At 45.6% G+C, this 16,410-nt stretch overlaps 1 protein-coding gene and 2 pseudogenes across 1 annotated transcript; 2 read left to right on the top strand and 1 right to left on the bottom strand.

Moving 5' to 3' along the window:
* The first annotated feature begins 471 nt into the window (after window positions 1-471).
* Window positions 472-1,417, top strand: LOC120394220 (olfactory receptor 52M1-like). The gene is given in 2 exon segments (XM_039518449.1): window positions 472-659; window positions 661-1,417. Coding segments are annotated over 2 exon segments (945 nt in total).
* A 4,947-nt stretch (window positions 1,418-6,364) lies between these two features.
* Window positions 6,365-7,424, bottom strand: LOC120394216 (annotated as a pseudogene).
* A 5,080-nt stretch (window positions 7,425-12,504) lies between these two features.
* Window positions 12,505-13,451, top strand: LOC120394204 (annotated as a pseudogene).
* The last annotated feature ends 2,959 nt before the right edge of the window (window positions 13,452-16,410 follow it).

Genomic DNA, 16,410 nt, shown 5'->3' on the forward strand with positions numbered 1-16,410 from the left:
TTTTTTCCACTCAGATTTTCAGTTCCTGGGTGAATAGGGATCTCCCTACAGCATGGTCTCTCTAGCCTGGTTTTCATTAAATTAAGGAATAATCATGGATAACCATTACCCACACTTGTGTTTCCTGCTGGTGCCTCTTAACGGTTTCCCACACAGTGCTATGTAGGAATTATTGAGGCACAGAGCACCATAAAATATTGAATTGGCATTAGTAGGGTGAGTTAATAATTCATTTCTCTGAACAGACAAAATGTTATTTTTCAGTGTGTGAAGAACAATCAATCTGCTTCACCCATAAGAACAGCCTCCAGTTGTGCCTATAGTGTCTTAAATTAACTTTGTTTCTCTATACAGGCATTTGTACTGCGACCATCACCCTACACCCTGGGCAGATACAGGAAGTCAGAGGAACGTATGGTACATGCAAGAGGCACCGTTTGCCTCAGAGTTGGGCACCTTCTTCCCTACTCCATGTCAGGTTCCAACACAACTGAATTCACCAGTCCCTCCACCTTCATCCTGCAGGGCATTCCTGGCCTGGAGAGAGCCCATGTCTGGATCTCCATCCCCTTCTGCACCATGTACATCATAGCCATCTTGGGGAACTTCACCATCCTGTTCATTGTGAAGATGGAGCCAAGCCTCCATGGGCCCATGTACTTTTCTCTGCATGCTGGCTGTCACCGACCTGGTCCTGTCCACGTCCACCGTGCCCAAAACACTGAGCATCTTCTGGTTCAATTCCAGGGAGATATATTTCAGTGCCTGCCTTACCCAGATGTATTTTATCCACTGCTTTTCAGCAATGGAGTCTGGGATCTTTGTGGCCATGGCTTTTGATCGCTATGTGGCCATCTGTGATCCCCTGAGACATTCCACAATCCTGACAAACCCTGTGGTGTCCAAGATTGGACTGGCCGTGGTGCTGCGTGGCAGCATGCTCTCACTGCCCTGTCCCTTCTTGGTAAGGCGGTGGCCATATTGCAGAACCAACATTATCCCCCACTCATACTGCGAGCACATCGCCGTGGTGAAACTGGCCTGTGCCGATATTCGTGTCAGTAGTTACTATAGTCTCTCTGTCGCTTTCTTGGTGACTGGTGTGGATGTGTTTTTTATCACCATGTCCTATATCCAGATCCTCAGGGCCATCTTCAGCCTCCCCACAAAGGACGCCCGGCTAAAGACATTTGGGACCTGCGGCTCCCACCTTTGTGCCATCTTAACCTTTTACATCCCAGATCTCTTCTCCTCCCTCACACACCGGTATGGTCACAATGTGCCCTTGTATTTCCACATTCTCATTGCCAACGTGTACCTCCTCGTGCCCTCCATGCTGCACCCCATCATCTATGGGGTGAGGACCAAACAGATCCGGGACAGGCTGCTCCGGCTCTTCACTCATAAAGGGACCTAAAGTTTTCTCCTGGTGCTCTGGCTTTCCGAACATGCTCTGTTCAGAGCTGGCTGGTGACTTCGTGCTGGGCCCTCTTCCCTGAATCACTTACTGGACAGTCACAGAGACATTAATTCCTTTCCTGACCTCACTGTGCTGTGTCAGTGTGACAAACTGAGGAATCGGTCTATGTACAATTCAGTGGGTTTCCACCTTTCAAATTGCTGGTATCTGGACCCCCGAAACCCCACCCCTTGCCCTGCCTCGTCTGCCAAGACACTGTCATTGGTTTACCTCTTCCCCTCCAAGGCCCCGCCCCTGTCCTCGGTCCTCTTTTCCTCTGCCCTGTCACTCGCTGGATCATTTCCACATCCCTCACCCCAGCTGCAGCTACAAGGGAGCGTTCTCAGATTTTGGTAGGGGTGACAACCATAACCGTGATTCCAGGGGCTACTTAGGCTCTTGAAAACTCTAGTTTATTGGCAGATAAATTAGAAATTAGCTGCCAGGAGCACAGTATCTAATTCCTATATAAAAGAAAGAAAATTAAATAACTATTAGACCCACTCAGCCCTAATACTAACATGTTCTGATATCTTGTGGCAAGTCACTTAAGGGACATTGTTTAAGTTTTAAATTTTAATGTCTATTTTTCTTTCTTACTAACTGCAGAGAGAGAGAGAGAGAGAGAGAGAGAGAGAGAGACCCCATCAGGACTCCTAGGTTCTATCTCAGCTCTGGGAGAGGAGTGCTTTCCAGTAGGTTACAGCGGGGTGGGGGGCAGATTCATCTGGGGTCTATATATGAACATCAGAATAGCTATACTGGGTAAGATCAATGGTCTCTCCAGCCCAGTATCCTGTCTCCTGACAGTGACCAATTCCAGGTGCTTAGAGGAAATGAAGAGAACGTGCAATTATCAAATAATTCGTGCCCTGTCACCCAGTCCCACCTTCCGGAAAACAGAGGCTAGGGACACCTTCCTTGCTGATCCTGGCTTATAGCCATTGATGGACTTATGCTCCATGAACTTATCTAGTTCTTACTGGAACCATGTTATAGTTTTGGCCTTCACAACATCCTCTGGCAAAGAGTTCCACAGGTTGACTCTGAAGAAATACTTCCTTTTGTTTACTGTAACTCTGCTTCCTATTAATTTCATTTTGTGACCCTTAGTTATTGTGTTATGTGAGAGTAAATAACATTTCCTGATTCAATTTTTCCAGATCCATCGTGATTTTATAGACCTCTCTCATGTCCCTCCTTAGTCATGTCTTTTCCAAGCTGAAAAGTCCCAGTCGTTTAAATCTCTCCTCATACACAAAGTGTTCCATGTCTTTAATTGTTTATTTTGCCCAAGCCAGCAACAAAACAGCTCTCACAAATGCCCGCCGCTGCAAGCTTATGTGAGTTTGCCAATTTAGCAAAGAAAGTGATATGTACCAGGCTTATCTTCCCATGGAGAGTCTCTGACATGCTTCAAACCAAACATACTGCTTCAGGTAGAATAAACAAACCAATTTATTAACTACACAGATAGATTTTAAGTGATTACAAGTCAAAGCACAACAAGCCAGATTAACACTTTCAGTACCCTTACAAACTTAAATGCTTTTCACCACAGGCTGGCTGGTTGCCCTTCAGCCCGGCTCGCCCCTTTGATCAGTGCTTCAGTCACTTGGTGGTGGTGTCTGTAGATGGAGGTGGAAGAGAAAGGAAGAGCCTGGCAAACGTCTCTCCCTTTTATCATGTTCTTTCTTCCCTCTTGGCTTTGACCCCTCCCCACCCCGTTCAGAGTCATGTGAGCATCACCTCATTGTAGTCCCAAAATGACCAAGTGAAGGGAGTGACTCACTGGAGAGTCCAACAGATCCTTTGTTGCTGCCTAGGCTAGTGTCCTTTGTTCCTGTGAGGCTGGGCTGAGTTTGTCCAATACATGCCCTGATGAGGTGTGAACTGCCTCTCTGCTCCTGGAGAGTTTTGCCTGGGCTTGTTTTAAGCCATGAGGACACATTTTCAGCCTCATAACTATAGACATGAAATTACAACCTATAACATCACTATAACAACAATGTTCAGTGTTTCATGAGCTTTCCAAAGACACTCGACATTACAGACTTTGCATTGGATACCACACAATCATATTAGAAGGATGAACATGGCAGTATAAGGTGTTTCCCTGAGGTACAGAGCATCACACAGAGTGTCTCTCAGCCACTGTAAAACATAAGGGTTTGTTGACACTCTTAACACAGCATAGGAGTCACTCAGGGCCCTCAGGCCTAGCATCCCTCAACACAGTACATCTAGGTCTCTTCCCGCATCCAGGTGGGCGCTGGATGATCTCTCTTCCCAGTCCAGAAGCCCCCTCCTTCCAGACAACCGTACTATATCATCTCCCCCTACAACTCCTTTCCTGTCCTTTGTCTTCATTCCCAGGTAAACATGTCACCCGGGCCTCCTCTCTTCCACCCTTTGTTCCCTCACTGGCAGGAACTGGTTGATCAGGTCACTGGGGTCCTCTGTACTCAACCGTTTGTCCTCTCACTGTCAAGAACTGGCTGACTGCCAAGCTGGGGTGGTCTTCCTGGTCAACAGGTCAATGCTCACTGGGGTACCGGATCTCCAGGCAGTTGTCCGGTGTCCCGACGGCTAGGCAAGGTCACACCTAGTCCTCTGTAACAATGAACTCCCTCTTTCACCACCTAGTTCAACACTCAGCACACAGGGAAAACAGAGACCTACAGTATTCATTCAAAACACTAAGAAAATCCCACACTTTGTCACATCTGCTCAGGTAACAGGCAGTGTGTATCTTATGGAGGTTAGCTCTCGGTATTTCTCACTTTCAAGGCAGCTCTATAGCCCGTCTCTATCTGGTACAAGATGGGTTTGTTGTACATGCTCCAGTCATGCTCAACCCTGAACATGTGGGCAAGACCCACCAGCCAGACACCTTGAAAAGAATTCTCTGTAGTCACTCAGAGCCCTCCCCATCTAGTGTCCCATCTCTGGCACTGGAAATATTTGCTGCCATCGGTCGCAGATCAGCTCTATGCTGCTGTACCACTGTAGGCAGTCGCACCCTACAACCACTCCAGACACTGCTCAGGTTCAGTCTTGAAGGCAGTAAGGTTTCTTTCCCCCACTGCTCCCCTTGGGAGGCTGTTCTGGAATTTCACTCCTCTGATGGTTAGATACCTTCCTCTAATTTCAAGTCTAAACTTGTTGATGGCAAGTTTTTAGCCATTTGTCTGTGTGCCTTAATTTAAATAACTCCTCTTTCTCCCTGGTCTTTAACCCTCTAATATATTTATCGAGAGCAATCATATCCCCCCTCAGCCTTCATTTGGTTAATCTAAACAAGCCAAGCCTCAGGATACATCTGCTCACTCTGCAGCCGCTTTGTGGCAGGAGAGGGACCTGTGGGGGGAGCAGGTCCAGAGAGTTTAGATAAATACTGCTATCAAAATCAGCATTTTTTGTGGTAAAAGTCTCCCAGGTCTCAGAGTGACTAATCATGCTACATGGATGCTTCAAGAAAGCATCAGAAAGGAAAGCTGCATTTCCAGCTTTCTCCTGTTTCTTCTTTCCCTCCCTCTCTCTCCTTGTGTGCGTGTCCATCTTGTGTTGTCTGGAGAAAAACCAAACTCAGCTGCAACACCAGAGCTTCCACCTAAACCTGAGTCTCTTTCTACTTAACAAGGTCTCCAACACCTACTAAAAAACTGTCAAACGGGGGCTTCTTTTTAAAAGATGCTCTACAGAGAAAGGGAAAAGGAAAATCCTTAAAACAAATATTTATTTCAATACATTGTGTAACTTGTATTTGTGTAACTGATTTTTCTTAGAATCATAGACCCATAAGGTGAGAAGGGTCTCCTAGTTTAACCCCTTGCCAAGATGCAGGAATCTTCTTTCTCAGTGTAACTAATAAAAGGCCAGCATGTATTTTATGGTGATCATTACAGGGGGAGTTGCCAGCTATAACAGTGTGAATGGGGTGAGGGATAGCTCAGTGGTTTGAGCATTGGCCTGCTAAACCCAGGGTTGTGAGTTCAGCCCTTGTGGGGGTGGGGAGCATTTAGGGATCTGGGGCAAAAACCTGTCAGTGACAGTACTTGGGCCTGCTGTGAAGACAGCAGAACTGGATTCAATGACCCTTCCAGGTCTATGAGATAGATATATCTCCATATAATAAACTCTAGCCCACACTTAACTGTTTAATATTATGACAGTAAAACAAGGGTTTTATTAACCCCTTCAGCCCACTGTGTTTGAGATACCTGCTTTCCCCTCACAAACACAGCAGAACAAATGAGTACGTCTGTAAGGACCTACACTGAGAGAAGAAGATATCTGATGTTAGGAGACCCAATATGAATGGCTTATGAGAATGGGAGACAGAATTTGGACCTCGTCTGTTATCTTGTCTCCCAGGGGAGATCAGAATGGCCACAGGCTTCACCATGCTCAAGACTAAAGGCAAAACAGCTCCTTAAATTAATTCTCAGTAACCCCCCTCTCTCTTACATTCCCCCCCCCCCAAAAAGCCAATACATTAATCTAACTATTTCTCCTACATCTTTGGAAGAAAGAGAAAGAGGAAGAGAAAAAATATATAACTGTGATTTTAAATAGGTGGCATTCCGATTGTCTGGTGATGGAGGATTTCTAAGCAGATAGACAGAGGAGATTTAGCTTTATGCAGGACTGGGGTCCATTTCTCTACCTTGGATGGTTGCAGCATAGTCTTTGGCAAGCAGCGGAGGAGCCCTCTTGCTTGACTGATAGGGTTGTTTGTCATAGGCTGGACCACAAGAGGTCTGCAAAGCATGTCCCAGCAGTCCACATACAGCTGTCTGCTCACATCACTTAAACTCCTCTTAATCTCCAGCTACTAAACTGTAATTTTCAGGAAGCTGAAAATACACAGCATACTTTCCCAGTATTGCTTTTCCATGCCACTCACTGCTGTAGTTGCTCTAGTGATGTATTATGATCACAAAGAGCAGAGAAGGTGCCACAGGCGATGGTAAATGGGTGGGATGGGTTTCTGAAATGCTCTCCGTAAAGATGCGCTTCCCCATATGAAATAGCTTGAAAGCCCCTATTAGAGAAGACTCTGAGGACCCTTTCATGGATATTTTGAGTTCTGACCCCATAGATGATGGGGTTCATCATGGGTGGAACCAGCAGATATATGTTGGCTACAATAATGTGAACAAGAGGAGCCATGCTGTGACCGAAACGATGGGTGAGAATGGAGAAAAAAGCTGGAATATAAAACCCTAGGATGACACAGATGTGGGAGCTACAGGTGCCTAGGGATGTGGGACACGCCTCTTTGGAGGGGAGCTTGAAGATGGTCCTGAGGATCAGGATGTAGGATAGGACAACGAGGATAAAATCTAACTTCGCTGTTACAAATGCCGCAATCAGACTATAGGCTGTCATGACTGTCGTGTCCACACAGGCCAGTTTCACCAGTGCCATGAAGTCACAATAGGTATGAGAAATGACATTGGTCCTGCAGTACGGGAGCCACTGCAGCAGGAATGGGTGAGGACCCAGTAACAGGACTCCCCTCATCACAACACTGAGCCCGACTGGTCAGGACGGCCGAGTGTCACAGTGGGTTACAGATAGTGACATAGCGATCGAAGGCCATGGCCAGCATAAACCCGGACTCCATGCAAGAAACTGAGCGGATCAAAAAAATCTGGGCCAGGCAGGCATTGGTGTGAATGGCCCGGTCCCTGAACCAGAAAATGCAGAGGGTTTTGGGCAGGGTGGTGGTGGAGATGACCAGGTCGTCGAACGCCAGCATAGAAAGGAAAAGGTACATGGGCTCATGGAGGCTCGGCTCAGTCTTGATAACAGCCAGGAGGAGGCCATTCCCCAGGAGGCATAGAATGTAGACGGAGCAGAAGGGGATGGAGATCCAGACGTGCATCGCCTCCAGCCCCGGCATGCCGAGAAGGATGAAGGTGGAGGGGTGAGGCATGGTTGAGTTGGAAGCTGCCATGGTGTGGCCGGGTGAGTGTGGTCAGTTCCATGGCATGGCTTCCTCCTGCTCCTGTAAGTAACCATTAAAACAATCATTAATCAGCTGATGGGAACATAACAAGGTGGCATTTTCTCAGCAGTAATTGATCCAATATATTCCTAACATCACACTGGCACTGAATCCCAACTAATCCACTATACATACTAGCCATTCCAGCCATTCTGTTCTGAATGCCACATAGCTTCAGCCATTACTGGCCAGTGTAGATTTACAATCCTGAGCAGTGGTAAATTCCACATTACCAAAAGTGTAGAATTTGTCCAAGGTGTCACAAATTCAAGCCAGTGAATCCACAAACCACTAACCCATACAAAACATACAGGTGCCTCTGTCATAAAGAGGAGAGCTAGGACACCTGTTGGGTCTTCCTAAGGGGTCAAGCCCAAACTTTTTGCTGGCACAACCCCATTTTAATGAACTGTTTCCTCCTAGGACCCCATAAGAACATAAGAATGGCCACACTGGGTCAGACCAAAGGTCCATCTAGCCCAGTATCTGTCTACTGACAGTTACGAATGCCAGGTGTCCCAGAGGGAGTTAACCTAACAGGTCATGATCAAGTGATCTCTCTCCTGCCATCCATCTCCATCCTCTGACGAACAGAGGCTAGGGACACCATTCTTACCCATACTGGCTAATAATACCCCTCTATTCAACATTGGTGAGGCCTCATCTGGAGTACTGTGCCCAGTTTGGGCCCCACACTACAAGCAGGATGTGGATAAATTGGAAAGAGTCCAGCGGAGGGCAACAAAAAATGATTAGGGAGCTGGAGCACATGACTTATGAGGAGAGGCTGAGGGAACTGGGGTTGTTTAGTCTGCAGAAGAGAAGAATGAGGGGGGATTTGATAGCTGCTTTCAACTACCTGAAAGGGGGTTCCAAAGAGGATGGATCTAGACTGTTCTCAGTGGTACCCGATGACAGAACAAGGAGTAATGGTCTCAAGTTGCAGAGGGGGAGGTTTAGGTTGGACATTAGGAAAAACTTTTTCACTAGTAGGGTGGTGAAGCACTGGAATGGGTTCCCTAGGGAGGTGGTGGAATCTCCTTCCTTAGAGGTTTTTAAGGTCAGGCTTGACAAAGCCCTGGCTGGGATGATTTATTTGGGCATTGGTCCAGCTTTGAGCAGGGGGTTGGACTAGATGACCTCCTGACAGGGGCGGCTCCAGGCACCAGCATGCCAAGCACGTGCTTGGGGCAGCAAGCCACTGGGGGCGCTCTGCTGGTTGCCGCGAGGGCGGCAGGCAGGCTGCCTTTTGCAGCTTGCCTGCGGAGGGTCCGCTGGTCCCGCGGCTTCGGCGGCCCTTCCGCACAGCCTGCCTGCCGTGCTTGGGGTGGCAAAATGCCTGGAGCTGCCCCTGCCTCCTGAGGTCCCTGATTTTCTGTGAATGTCTCTGGCAAGGAGTTCCACAGGCCAAATATGCATTATGTAAACAATTTTTTTCTCCGTGTTATATGTTCAGACTTTCAATGTAATTGAAGGTTCCCTTTTCCATGTATTATGAGACAGATTAAATATGAATGCCTGATCTACTTTCTTTATTGACAGATACATAGGGTTAAAGGTCAGAAGAGACCATTAGATAATCCAATCTGACCTCCTGTGTGACATAGATAATTAAATTTCAAACAGTTACCTCTGTATTGAGCTCCATATCTTCTGTTTGATTAAGACCTGGTCTACACTAGGATTTTACATCATAGAATCATAAAGCCACAGGGTGAGAAGGGACCGAAAGGGTCGTCTAATCTGACCCCTGCCAATATGCAGTATTTGTTGTGTCTAAACCATTGCAGACAGTTGACTATCCACCCTCATTTGGAAAACCTCCAGCAAAGAAGCTTCCACAATGTCCCAAGGAATCTGTTCCATTGTCCTTCTGTTCTTCGAGTTAGGAAATGTTCCCTGAGATTTCATCTAAATGTGCTATGCTGGAGTTTGAACCCATTGCCTCTTGTCCTGTGGTAAGAGAGAACAACTTTCCTCCACCTTATTTATGGTGGCCTTTCAAGTGTTTGAAGACTATCATGTCCCCCTTAATCTCCTCTTTTCTAAACTAAACATATTTGGTTCCTTCAGCTTTCTCATATGATTTGTATTCCATTTCTTGGATCGTCTTTGTCACTTACCTGTGGATCCTTTCCAGTTTCTCTACATCCTTCCTATGCCTTGATGACCAAAACTGGACAGAATACTCCAGCTGAGGCCTAACCAGAGCTGAATAGAGTAGTACTATCACCTACCGTCACTTGCATGATATGCCCCTGATAATGCAACCTAACTTTGCATTTGCCTTTTTTGATACAGCAAAAAAAAAAAAACAACAACCCCAAACCCACACCTCGGAGGTGATATATCAACATAACCCCAGTGTAGACAGCATGACATAAGTGGAGAAACTCTTCCATCAACCTAGCTACCACATCTCGGGGAGATGGATTACCTGCAATGATGGGCGTAAGTAGTGTCTACACTGCAGCGATAAGGCAGGGTCACTGGAGCATTTTAACTGTAGACAAGTCCTGAAGCAGATTGTCCAGAAAAGCATCCAGTCAGGATCTGCATCCATGGGGAGTTGGAGGTTCCACCACTTCCCTTCACAGTTTGTTCCAATGGTTAATCGCCCTCAGAGGTAAACATTTGGTCCTTATTTCCAACTGGAATTTGTCTGGCTTCAGCTTCCAGCCATTGGGCTTTGCTCTGCCTTTCTCCGCTAGATTACAGAGCCCATTCTTATCCATGCTTTTCTCCCCATGAAACTCTCCACTTGATCAGTTTATGCTCTGGGAGCTCACAATGAGTTGGTTTTCCACAATGATCCCTACATCCATTTCAGAGTCCCTGCGTTCCTTAATACAGTGCCCTACTCTGTGGGTTGGGCCTGTTTTCCGTGTTCCAGTTGACTGTCTTAAAACATTTTGTTTGCACGGGCCCAGCACTCCAAACACTCCAGATCAATCCGTGTGCCTGTCCTGACCTCCTCATTGTAACCACTCTGCCAGTCTTTGGGTCATCCTCCAATTTTATCTGCAGTGATTTTCTATTTCCTTCCAGATCACTGAATAGCATTGAGCCGAGAACTGATCCCTGAAGAACTCCACTAAAAACAGCCCTGTTCACTGACAATGTCCCATTGACAACTGCTTCCTGAGATCCGTCACTTAGCCAATTTTTGGTCCATTTAACGTGTGCTCTACTGATATTTTATAGGGTTCATTTTTTTCTGAATGTCCCCTATTAAATCAAATGCTTCCGAGAAATAAAAATCTATTGTGCCTGCGCAGTTCCCTTGATCAATTAAATGCATATTCTCATTAAAGGATGAAATCACATTTATTTGACAAGACCTGGATTCCATAAGCCATGTTTTTGTCTGGCATTAATTATATTCTGAGACTTTTTTCTTGACTAATCCCAAACCATCTTTTCTGTTGTTTCCAAACCTTGTCAAATCTTTTTTTTTAACTTATCCTTAATTTTTTTTAATTCTTTACATTTAACACATAACTGTCCTGTATTTGCTTTTTTTCCGGCTCCACTGCTGCCTCATTGTGTATTTCTGGTTCCAAATGAGATGTGTGGTGGATCAGTCAATGCATAACTCTGCTGTTCGTAACTCTACGGTTCTACTGTAGATGCTGTTTAATATCCCCCTTGAAAACTATTTCTTGAGCACATTTACTTTTTCTGCAACACTAACAAGTTTCCTTTTTTCCCTCTATTAATTGCCCTAAACCTTCTCTAGGATTTTTTTTGTTCTTAATACACTGAATAATCTCCTGTTTCTAACCCTTGACCCTTACAACTACGGATTTTCCCCTGATGCTTTTCACATCCCTTCTCAATTTTCATAACTTCTAATTTGTATGATTTGCTATCTATTTTCCCTTTTTCCCACTTGTTATATATTCCTTTCCTTCCCCACTTATTGCTGCCTTCACTTTGTTACTGAACCATGGTTTTGTCCAAAGTTCTCTACGCTCTCGACTATGGAATGTTGGATTTTTGGCTGTCTAATCATTTCTTAAGGAACTCCCAATTTTCATTCCCATTTTTCTGTCTCAATTTTTCCTCCCAATCAGTTCTGGTGATATTTTTCCTCAGCTTTTGGGAATTAGTGTTTCAAAATGGCTAAGTGTTTTTAGATATTACTGGTTGGGAGCTGTTCTCTGTTTGTCCATTACAATGTAATCAATTCCATTCTTTTATTTTGTTCTCCTTTATCATATTAACATTATTTGTCTCTTCTATAAAATGAACACTCCCAGACTTTTAAATCTTTCTGCATATGGCAGCCTCCCCCATTCTCATAGCCTCAGAACTCCCCTTTACATTTGCTATATCCTTTATAGAGACCGGGTGACCAAAACTGAGCTTATCCAGAGCAGGCTATTCTCCATCCCATTTTTTAGGCACTGGAATATTGGCTTTGTTTGGGCCATTGCTGAGAGTGATCAGGTGATTCCCTGGAGTTTCTATCAATGATGCCCAAGTCCTTTCCCTGAGGTCTGTCCTACTTGCAATGTTTCCTTTTGGCATGTGTCTTGGCAAAGCTTTGGTTTTTCTCCACTCTCCGATTTTGAGCAACCGAGTAAATGGGGAGCTTCCTACATGATGGACTCTCTAACTTGACCTTCATTGCCTTAAGAAACAATTCTGGATTACCAGTATCAACACTCATGTTTCCTGCTAGTGCCTATTAAGATTTCCCAGGCCAAGACATGTAGGAAGTAGTGATGCATGTAGCACCATCAGATATAGAATTGACATTAGTAGGGTCAGTTGTTCATAATTCATTTATCTGAAGAATGAAAACATAATTTTTCAGTGTTTCAAGAACGACCGATCTGCTTCACCCATAAAACAGCCTCCAGTAGTGCATGTAGTGTCTTATATTAACATTGTTTCTCTATCCAGGCATTTGTATTCTGACCATTACCCTAGATCCTGGGCACATACAGGAATTCAGGAGAACATACGGCACATGCAGCAGACACCATTTGACCTCAGAGTTGGACACCTTCTCCCCTACTCCATGTCAGATTCCAACACAACTGACTTCACAAACCCCTCCACCTTCATCCTGATGGGCATTCCTGGCCTGGAGGAGGCCCATGTCTGGATCTCCATCCCCTTCTGCACCATGTACGTCATAGCCATCTTGGGGAACTTCACCATCCTGATCATTGTAAAGAGGGATCCGAGGCTCCATGGGCCCATGTACTATTTCCTCTGCATGCTGGCCGTCACCGACCTGGTCCTGCCTACATCTATCCTTCCCAAAACACTGACCATCTTCTGGGTCAATTCCAGGGAGATTGATTTCAGTGCCTGCCTCACCCAGATGTACTTCATTCACTGCTTCTTCATGATGGAGTCTGGGATCTTAGTGGCCATGGCTTTTGATCGCTATGTGGCCATCTGCCATCCCCTGAGACATTCCACCATCCTGACAAATCCTGTGGTGGCCAAGATTGGACAGGCTGTGGTGCTGCGCAGTAGCATGCTCATAATGCCCTATCTCCTCCTGGAGAGGCATTGGTCATATTGCAGAACCAACATCATCTCCCACACACACTGTGAGCACATGGCTGTGGTGAAACTGGCCTGTACTGACACACACATCAGTAGTTACTATGGCCTCTTTATGGTATTCTGTGTGCTTGGTCTGGATGTGTTTTTTATCACAGTGTCCTATAACCATATCCTCAGGCCATCTTCAGCCTCCCCACAAAGGATGCCCGGCTCAAGACTTTTGGCACCTGCAGCTCCCACCTCTGTGTCATTTTAGCCTTTTACATCCCAGCTCTCTTCTCCTCCCTCATGTCCCGGTTTGTCCAGCATGTGGCCCTGAATTTCCAGGTTCTCATGGCCAGCGTCTACCTCCTGGTGCCTCCCATGCTAAACCCCATCATCTATGGGGTGAGGACCAAACAGATCCGGGACAGGCTGCTTGGGCTTTTTACTCATAAAGGAACCTAAAGTTTTCCCCTGTTGCTCTAGGTCTCACACCGAGCTCCATACAGAGCTGAATGGTGACATGGTGCTGTGCAATCTTCCCCATGAAGGCAAGGGACTGGACCTGATGACCTCTCGAGTTCCGTTCCAGTCCTACAATCTATGAATCTATGAATGACTTGCTGGACAGTCAAAGAGAGATTAAATCCTTTCCTGACCTTACTGAGCTGTGTCAGTGTGACAAACTGGGGAATAGGTCTATGTACAACTCATAGGTTTGCCACTTTTCTAAATGCTGGTAACTTGACCTCTTTAGCCCCACAACCCTTCCCGACCTATTCCTCTAAGGCCTCACCCCTGCTCTGCCTCTTCCCCTCAAGGCACCCCACCCCTGTTGCTCGCTCATCTCCTCCCCTTCCATTGTCACTCTCTGGATGATCTCTGCACCTCAAAGCACCCCTCATTTACCATGGTGGTGTAATTATGGTGTGTTTGTACAAAGTATGTCTTGTGAAATATCGTTCTCAAAGTCTTGATCAGCTAAACATTAATACCTCGTTGGAGCACTTTCATTGTCTATGAAGTTATGAAATCGTGCTATGTGTAAGTTACTAAAGTATGGTGTGAGGCTGGGAACACCCTCAACCAGCCTTTTAGGTAGAACAACAGAGTAGCCAGACAGTGTTAGTTGCCGTCGTCAACACCCATTTAGGGAAGAATTCACTAAGACGGGTGCTCTGTGTAAGGGTGCACAGGGACAATGGAGAATATTTGACCAATGGAGGTGGACCCTTCCTGTCACATGCATAGCAAGCTGGAAGAAACGTAATGATTTGTCTTCACTCCCCCACAACTCAACATGTGACAGATCCTCTGGAAGACAAAGGGCTTGCAATGGGGGAGGGGAATCCAAGCTGAAAAGCAGATGCAGCCTGTGGCTCCAGAATTTGCAAGCCTGCTTGTATCATCAGTCAGGGTGAGATATTGCTGATTCAGATCCTATTTAGTTTGCATACATCTTAAATTGTGATTTTGTTTGATTTCCTGATTACCTGTTTTGATCTGTTTGTTGTCACTTGTAATCACTTAAAATCTATCCTTCTGTAGTTAATAAATCTGTTTTATCTCAGCCAGTGTGTTTTTGAGTGAAGTCTTTGGGAATCTTAACTCTGTGAACAAGGACTGTTGCATATCTTCCCCACATCGAGTGGGGAGCAAATTGTTTAATGAGGTTGCACCATATGGGTCCCTGTGCAGGGCAAGATGGTATAATTCTGGGTTTATTCTCCAGTGGGGGTGCAAGGCTGGGGAGATGGGAAATGGCCTAGGTCTCCCATTGATGGTGCATGAGTGGTTTAGGTAAAGAACTCAGGTAACTCAGTTGGGTGTGTGGTACCTCCTGCTGTCCTTTTGGGTGACAACAGGGCCTGGAGGGGCTAGCTGTGCATCACCAGCAGGGCAGGGGGATAGGCCAACACAGCTGAATAGTCAGGGGGAACAGCAGTTCCAACAGCTTTTATGCTTCACTTCGGGGTACATCTCAAGACAATCTCGACCTCCCACTCCCACAAAAGGTGGGCTTCCTCTGCTCCAGGGCTGGGCTGGGAGCTGCTGCAGCCTGACCAGGAGCCTGCCTGCAGGTAGGAGGCGGCTCCAGTTAATATCTCAAGGCCTCCCTCTACCCTGCAGTAACTGGACACTGCCAGATCCCTTAAAGCAAACCAGCCTTGGGGTTCCTCCCAGACAACCAAGTCCAATATGATGAGGATTACTGAAAAGCTTGTTCGCCATATAACAAGTTCTACCAATTGCAAAGGATAGGACACTTACCTCCCAGGTCAAGGAATATTTCAGAGCCTACCCAAACACACGCTTACAACCTATTCTTATTAATGAAACTAAGATTTATCTGAAGGGAGAGAGTATTGGTTAAAAGGTAATTATACATACAAACGTGAACAGTGTTCTTAAGTCAGTTTCATGGTAGAGATGATGAGATTTAATGTTGCAAAGAGTTCTTTCAATTCTGGCCGTAGGTTGATGTCCAATATTAGGGTAATCCAGAATGGAACTGGAGACTTCAGTCTTGTGGCTTGAGCTTCCCCTGTTGAAGCTTAAGTAGATTTGAGATGAGCAGATCAAGGCCCAAGCATTCCTTTATAGACCACTGGCAAGCTATGATAGTGAAGAATACTTGCTCTGAGGTAGAATTACCCATTTTCTATATATATCCAGCTAACTAGTTCCATTCATCGGCGAAAGATAATTATCCATTAAGTGGTTCACAGGCAGTTTACGACAAACTTCAAAGAGACGTATAGACAATAACATTATTACACCCAAGTTTCACTTAAAAGTTGGTATTTACTTTTTATCTTTAAATCAACAGATATAGCAACAGACAGGAAGCATTTGTTTACATGGTTAACATCTAACAGGATATAAGTAACGACCTCCAGTTAGTATTACCTCTAATTCTCTAACAATACAGGTTGGCATTTCCATGCTATAGTCCATTTCCCAGGGCTAAGTTAGTAATTTATGAGTATTAGCCCTAATTACCATTTATATAGTTCTCTAATACATCTTAAACACTGAATGTAGGTCAATTAGCCTGCTAGTTGCAAAACCCTTTCTGACCATGTGTCAGACCTTGTCAAGGCTGAGTCCCCACTCTGGCACGTCGAGTGCAGAAGGTGGGGGCCTGCAGAGACTCCAAAATTAATATCAGCCACTCCAGGCTTCTAATTAAACTTCCAAGGTTACAGCTTCTCTCTGACCTTGGATGGGTAGATGCTGCCACCACCCAAGTGCAAAAAACCCTTTTGAAAACCGGAAGGTGCACTTGGGAATTCCTCCCTCGGGGTACCCTCAAGCCCTCTCGCCCTCCTTCAGGAAGAGATGAGAAATAAAACAAATGAAGTATCAGAGGGGTAGCCGTGTTGAGTACTGGATCTGTAAGCAGCAAAGAATCTTGTGGCAC

The sequence above is a fragment of the Mauremys reevesii genome, unplaced genomic scaffold (assembly GCF_016161935.1).
Source record: "Mauremys reevesii isolate NIE-2019 unplaced genomic scaffold, ASM1616193v1 Contig42, whole genome shotgun sequence".
In the NCBI taxonomy this organism is placed as follows: domain Eukaryota; kingdom Metazoa; phylum Chordata; order Testudines; family Geoemydidae; genus Mauremys; species Mauremys reevesii.